We start from the raw sequence: 7,677 nt of genomic DNA, 5'->3' as shown, positions 1-7,677 counted from the left end.
AATGAAGAAATACCCAAGTTGAATATTGCACCAGTCAATATAGAGAAAGTAGAGAAAATGACGACTAAAGCAGAATTCAACAACAAGCAGTTTATGAGTAGCTTTTAAATATTACAATCATAAAAGGCCGGTTTCACATACACAGATTAAGCCTAGTAAAAAGCATGGTAAATCTAGAATCTCCATTGCAATAGCCTTTAGTCCAGGACTAGGCTTAAACTGAGTCTGGGAAACCAACCCTAAGAGCATAGAATGAATCTAAAACGGATCAGTTATGAAACCCAAACATCCATACTGAGGATTATGCAGGACACCCTCGCTTTGAATTAGGAGGCAGGGTGGTGGATAGGCCATCGAGAGCAGCCTCTGAACACATCCTTAAAATATTTCTCTAAAGCCGGGGTATCCCCGCCACTATCTCTGATTCGATGCCACACTCATCCTTTCCCCGCAGGATCTTGAAGAACCCTTCAAAGAGAATCAATACAGACGAGTCAAACATTAGGCCGACGGTATCAGAGCACACCATTATACAGCATGTCACACCAACAGTATTACACATGAAGATATTGAAATGTCCATCTATGCAAAGCAAAATAAGAATATTGAGTCACAATGGCTTCTGCTGTTAGCCACCCTCACCATTGTCACCCCAGTCTGTGTTCCAGGAGTTGGCAACCAGCCAGTAGGGGGTGTCATTCTCCTTTCCCCAGCCCAGGATCTTGATGGCATGACCCCCCAGCATCTGTCCAGTCACATGCTGGTACACACCTGGCAACATAGGACAGGGATAAAGTGACCCCTTGGGAGTGTACAATCTGTCAGAGCATGTCAGATCTGTGAGTGCATGCATAGTCTATGGAGTGGGTGTTTGTGCTTGCGCCTCTGTGTGGATTTGTGTGAGAGAAAAAGAGTCTCACCTGTCTTGTAAAGGAGGAAGTCCTCATAGACAGAGAAGGCTGCCTCCACTGGGCCGTTCTTATAGAGCTCAGACATGATCTGCTGTTCCTTCGAGGGAACGCTGTACGTCTGCTTTCCTACAGGGGGCGACAGAGTGGTCAACACGCTGAGGAGGTACACAGTTGAGAAGTGGTGTAAAGTACTTAAGTAAAAATACTTTAAAGTACTACTTAAGTAGTTTTTTAGCGGGTATATATATGCATTACTATTTATATTTTTGGCAACTTTTACTTTACTACATTCCTAAAGAAAGCAATGTACTTTTTACTCCATACATTTTCCCTGACACCCAAAAGTACTTTGTTACATTTTTAATGCTTATCAGGACATGAAAATGGTCCAATTCACACACTTGTTAAGATACCATCCTTGGTCATCCCTACTGCCTCTGATCTGGCAGACTCACTAAACCCAAACGCTTCATTTGTAAATAATGTCTGAGTGTTGGACTGTGCCCCAGGTGATCTGTAAATTTAAAAAACAAAATAATGCTGCCATCTGGTTTGCTTAATATAAGGAACATGAAATTATTTATACTTATATTTTTGAAACTTAAGTATATTTCAGCAATTACATTTTCTTTTGATACTTAAGTATATTTAAGACAAAATACTTTAAAACTTTTACTCAAGTAATATTTTACTGGGTGACTCACTTATTTGAGTCATTTTCTATTAAGGTATCTTTACTTTTACTCAAGTATGACAATTGGTTACTTTTTCCACCACTGCAGTTGAGGCCAAGAACATAGCTGAAGGTAAGGTTATGATAATGTGACAGATCAGATTTAGCTACACTCGAACAACATTGTTTAAGTCTGAGGTGCTATTTAACAGTAGTACACAGTGAGGTCTCTTACCGAAGCGTTTGTCCTTCACGTAGGAGGGGGTGTATCCAGCGTTGCACTCAGACACACACTTAGGGGTGTCCCCCTCACCTATGCAGGGGGGGCGGGTTCCGTTCACGTGATGCTCACACGGAGCGATGCTATAAGGTCTGCAGCCTGTACGAGATACACACAGTCACTAAGGATGTCATTTTATCCTCTAGAAAGACAAAAATAGTCCACTGCTGACATTTATATTGCATCCATATTGTAGGTGTCACAATGCCAGTGCCATCCAGAACTCACCTATATTGGAGCCGTAAAGCCCCCCTGTAACCAGCCCAGAGTCAGCCCAGTAGTCCCAGGCAGCTGATGGGAAGCCCCCCATACACCTACACACACACCTCAGTCAGGCCATGTGAGCTTGCTTACAATGTCATGAGCTATCACATACACTGCTATTGGCTGTAATATACACTGTGTGTACAAAACATTAAGAACACGTACTCTTTCCATGACAGACTGAACAGGTCAATTCAGGTGAAAGCTATGATCCCTTATTGATGTCACTTGTTAAATCCACTTCAATCAGTGTAGATGAAGGGGAGGAGACACGTTAAAGAAGGATTTTTAAGCTTTGAGACAATTGACACATGGATTGTGTATGTATTCCATTCAGAGGGTGAATGGGCAAGAGAAGATTTAAGTGCCTTTGAACAAACGGTATGGTAGTAGGTGCCAGGCGCACCAGATTGAGCGTGTCAAGAACTGCAACGCTGCAGTTTCCTGTGTGTATCAAGAATGGTCCACCACCCAAAGGCCATTCGACCAAATTGACACAACTTTGGGAAGCACTGCAGTCAACATGGGCCAGCATCTCAGTGGAATGCTTGCGACACCTTGTAGAGTACATGCCCCAACGAATTGAGGCTGAGGGCAAAAGGAGAGGCTGCAACTCAATTTTAGAAATGTTTCCTTAATGTTTTGTACACTCAGTATATAATAAGCATAGGCTAAACCTGCTATACTTAAAGCCAAACACACACTCACCCCATGCCACAGGCATCACAGCATGACAACAGGTCCTCAGCTGAGATCTCCACGGAGACCTTGCCATTGCTATGGATACAATACCTGTCGGAGATGGCCTCAGCTGCCCCAAAGGCCTGTGGGTCGAAAATGCATGGGAGAGAAAGTTTAGGAGGCACAGCTACTCAGTCATAGCTACTAGGCTTTCAAATGAGTTATTCTCCTCTATCGCCGTCTCCTATCGCACTAACACAGCGGTTAGGCCCCTTTTAAAGGCTACTATTCTCCTCCTTACTCCTCTTTTTCCCTAATATCTTCCTCCATTCCTCTCTCCATCCATCCACCGTCTTACCCAGCAGGAGCCACAGGATCCCTGGTCTCTGATCTCTTTGATGGTGGGACAGTTGGGCCACTGCAGCCGTGCGTCAAAGCTGTCTGGCAGACTCATGTCCTCATCAGACTGCACCCTGTGGAGGGAGAAGAGGAACAAGCTTGGGCTTTGATAACTTATGTTGGCCTGCATGTGTAGGGTGGCATTAATTGGGTCCATTTCGGTCCATCCATACAGACAAACACACACTCACAGCTCTGGCAGCCTGGGTCCCTTCAGCAGGGTTCCACACAAACTCTTCACATAACTGATGTCAACGTTGTGGAAGTTCTGGCCAGCCTGGGGAGATGTAAAAAGAAAAAAAAAGAGGAAAGGAAAAGGAAAGAGTCAAGAGGGAGATAGAGGAGTGAGAGAATATGGAGAGATGAAGATCGGTGGAAAGATTTCAAAGAGAACATTTACATAGACTGGGTTGATTCATTATATTTGAATGAGTTAGATTATTATCTTTTATAACATTCTCATCTGCTATAACAGGAAGACCTGGTAGGACTTACCGCCCATGTGGTGTCTGCGTTGTTGATGTACTGAACCATCTCAGGAGACAGTAGAGGAAGGCGGGGCTTAGCCCAGCTAACAGACAGGGCCGAGAGAAGACACAGGAGGGCCAGACGACACATTCTGGAGGTGGACAGGAGACAACATGACTTAACTTTTGTATTTCAAACCATGATGTAGGCTACTTTCTGTCTACTGAGTGTAAGAATAGAGTTTGAGGTTGCAGCTCAGCACCTGTCACAAGGCAGCCTCCTCCCAGTAGACCACTAGAGCTGCAGAGGTGGAAGTGAGAATGAAAATGTACCTTGAGTTACATGGTTACTTATTAACAAGAGCTTTAAATCAGTGGCCTTACTGCAGGCTATTTAAGCAATAAGGACTGAAGGAGCAGCTGCATTTGGGGCCCTTTTTTTATATTTCGAGGAGGGGGAATTAAAAAAAATATGTATATATATATATTTTTTAATCAGCTTACTGCATTTCACCACATTTTGCCATGGTGCACAGAGAAAAATGCTGTTTTCTAGCTCATCTCATGCTTTTGTTCACCCATGAGGGTGAGAGAAAATGTTGCAGTTTTAGAGCAAATGTCCTTCAATTCTAAACATTTTGCTAGATACAGCCCTTAGTGTCACGTATACTCCCTCTCCGACCTCTACGTCATCAGGCTGCTGATTATCCCGCACACCTGTCACCATCGTCTCGCGCTCCTGCGCCTTATGATGCTCACCTGGGCTCCATCACCTCCTTGATTATCTTCCCTATATCTGTCACTCCCCTTGGTTCATTCCTCAGGTGTTATTGACTCTGTTTCATGTAAGTGTGTTTGTGGTTCGTGTTGATTGTTTATTTTATTAAAAACACTCACTCCATGAACTAGCTTCCCGATTGTCAGCGCACATCGTTACACTTAGCCTTGATATATTGGCCATATACCACAAACCCCTGAGGAGCCTTATTGCTATTATACACTGGTTACCAACGTCAATAGAACAGTAAACAAGTTTTTTTGCTTCATACCCAAGGTAGATTGTTTGATATACACACACGGCTAAAATGCTGTTTCAGCCAATCAGCATCCAGGACCCAAACCCAAAAGTTGCTGGTTCGAATATACACAGTATTTATTAGTAATAATACACTTGACAAATACTACAGTATAAACTGTATTATTCCTCTGACGTAAAATGAACACTCTTTAAAACATTAACATGTCACTATTGCAAACACTAAAGTTGATAATAGCACAATCAATTCAATTCAGAAACCCTCCCTCTTCTTTCAGTGATAGGCTCTGGCAAATAAACTATGGCTCGTTCTTTCATACCAAGACAAGTCTACCTCACAAATACTGGCACCTAGAGAGAAATACGCAGTTAAAATAACAAACCAGAACAAAACCTTATAGCTACCTGTATGGTTTGTGTGGTAGATGATCCTCAAACAGTTAATCAGTCAGTCTGTCAGTTCTTCTCTTATTCTGAATCTCTGCAGACTCTCCTGTTTTAAAGGAGCCTAGATTACTGTCACATGATCAGTCCAGTCTTTTGCCCTGGCATAAATGTCACATGATTGTGGCGAAGGCTATTTCCAAATGTTGATAACAAGTGCCCTGAAAGTTATTGTAAAATGTTTTCCTTGGATTGATACCATTTATGAAAGTCAAAGTTAATGAGCAACAGGTACTCTTATGTCTGCAACAATGTTACAAAACTGTAAGAAAAAAGCATTCCCTTTCTTCCATTCAGTTTGAGTTATGAAATGTTTGAAATAGAATGTACAGTCTTACATAAATGAAAATCACTGTTTTAGCGGTCTTTTCCCTCAGGACTTTGAACTAGCATGACTTGAGCTCGTCTTAAATAAGTGTACCATTTTACTGTCTGTAAACTATAAAACTATCATCCATTGTCTTGTCAGCAAAGTCAATGTCCAAAAAAACAGGGTTAATTTACAAAGGACCAACATTGATCTTTGTGACACTGATGAGGCAGAAAAGAAAACATTCATAAACACTTTATTTGGAGTCTTTTATTATTTGTTCAATTATGTACAAATGAAAACCTCACATTATATAGAAATATTCATATCTTCTTTGGTTGTGTACAAGGATACACCACACTACTGTAGCCTTCCTACTCACCAAAGCTCTGTGTTAAGGACACTTGGCAGCCTGCTACTATGTGCTCTGCTGCAGTCCCTCTTCTACCAGTCTCTGTATCAAAAATCAAATCAAATGTTATTTGCCACATGAGCCAAATACAATTCACCTTACAGTGAAATGCTTGCTTACAAGCCCTTAACCAGCAATGCAGTTTTAAGAAAAATAAGTGTTAGAAAGTATTTCCTAAAATAAAGTCAAGAGATTCTTAAAATTAGCCACCCTTTGCCTTGATGACAAATCAAACAACTACCTTATACACACAAATACACACAAATGTAAAGGGATGAATAAGAATATGTACATATAAATACATGGATGAGCAATGGCGTGCGGCATAGGTAAGATGCAGTAGATGGTATAGAATGCAGTATATACATATGAGATGAGTAATGTAGGATAATGTAAACATTATTAAAGTGGCGTTATTTAAAGTGACTAGTGATACCTTTATTAAGTCCATTTATTTAAGTGGCCAGAGATTTGAGTCTGTATGTTGGCAGCAGCCTCTCTATGTTAGTGATGGCTGTTTAACAGTCTGACGGCCTTGAGATAGAAGCTGTTTTTCAGTCTCTCGGTCCCAGCTTTGATGCACCTGTACTGACCTCGCCTTCTGGATGATAGTGGGGTGAACAGGCAGTGGCTCGGGTGGTTGTTGTCCTTGATGATCTTTTTGGCCTTCCTGTGACATCGGGTGCTGTAGGTGTCCTGGAGGGCAGGTAGTTTGCCCCCGGTGATGCGTTGGGCAGACCGTACTACCCTCTGGAGAGCATTGCGGTTGAGGGCGGTGCAATTGCCGTACCAGGCGGTGATACAGCCCGACAGGATGCTCTCGATTGTGCATCTGTAAAAGTTTGTCAGTGTTTTAGATGACAAGCCAAATTTCTTCAGCCTCCTGAGGTTGAAGAGGCGCTGTTGTGCCTTCTTCACCACGCTGTCTGTGTGGGTGGACCATTTCAGTTTGTCCGTGATGTATACGGCGAGGAACTTAAAACTTTCCACCTTCTCCACTACTGTCCCGTCGATGTGGATGGTGGGTGCTCCCTCTGCTGTTTCCTGAAGTCCACGATCATCTCCTTTGTTTTGTTGACGTTGAGTGAGAGGTTATTTTCCTGACACCACTCTCCGAGGGCCCTCACCTCCTCCCTATAGGCTGTCTCGTCGTTGTTGGTAAACAGGCCTACCACTGTAGTATCGTCTGCAAACTTGATGATTGAGGTGGAAGCATGTATGGCCACGCAGTCATGGGTGAACAGGGAGTATAGGAGAGGGCTGAGAACGCAGCCTTGTGGGGCCCCAGTGTTGAGGATCAGCGGGGTGGAGATGTTGTTTCCTACCTTCACCACCTGGGGGCAGCCCGTCAGAAAGTCCAGGACCCAGTTGCACAGGGCAAGGTCGAGACCCAGGGTAGTGTACAGTGTGATGGCAATTGCATCGTCAGTGGATCTACAGTGGACCTATTCTCTCAACCAACTTTATGAGGTAGTCACCTGGAATGCATTTCAATTAATAGGTGTGCTTTGTTAAAAGTTCATTTGTGGAATTTCTTTCCTTCTTAATGCGTTTGAGCCAATCAGTTGTGTTGTGACAAGGTAAGGGTGGTATACAGAAGATGGCCCTATTTGGTAAAAGACCAAGTCCATATTAAGGCAAGAACAGCTCAAATAAGCAAAGAGAAATGACAGTCCATCATTACTTTAAGACATGAAGGTCAGTCAAACCAAAACATTTTTGGAACTTTGAACGTTTCTTCAAGTGAAGTCGCAAAAACCATCACGCGCTATGATGAAACTGGCTCTCATGAGGACCGCC

At 42.9% G+C, this 7,677-nt stretch overlaps 1 protein-coding gene across 2 annotated transcripts; it reads right to left on the bottom strand.

Moving 5' to 3' along the window:
* Window positions 1-75: 75 nt before the first annotated feature.
* ctsbb (cathepsin Bb) lies at window positions 76-5,265 on the bottom strand. 2 transcript variants are annotated; one of them, XM_014205417.2, is made up of 11 exons: window positions 5,117-5,226; window positions 3,939-3,976; window positions 3,704-3,827; window positions 3,400-3,485; window positions 3,168-3,282; window positions 2,837-2,952; window positions 2,093-2,178; window positions 1,820-1,963; window positions 921-1,037; window positions 643-771; window positions 76-468 (listed from the first exon to the last, which is right to left on the bottom strand). In XM_014205417.2, exons 3-11 carry the CDS (start codon window positions 3,824-3,826, stop codon window positions 392-394), a joined length of 993 nt encoding a protein of 330 aa, XP_014060892.1. In that variant the 5' UTR covers window position 3,827; window positions 3,939-3,976; window positions 5,117-5,226; the 3' UTR covers window positions 76-391. The 2 variants fall into 2 exon arrangements, with proteins under 2 accessions (XP_014060892.1, XP_014060893.1); XM_014205418.2 differs by lacking the exon at window positions 3,939-3,976 and having other exon boundaries at window positions 5,117-5,265.
* Between the last annotated feature and the right edge of the window lie 2,412 nt (window positions 5,266-7,677).

This window comes from Salmo salar, chromosome ssa06, assembly GCF_905237065.1.
Source record: "Salmo salar chromosome ssa06, Ssal_v3.1, whole genome shotgun sequence".
NCBI lineage: Eukaryota > Metazoa > Chordata > Actinopteri > Salmoniformes > Salmonidae > Salmo > Salmo salar.
Note: the sequence above shows the minus strand (reverse complement) of the source record. Positions and strands in the feature narration are given on the sequence as shown.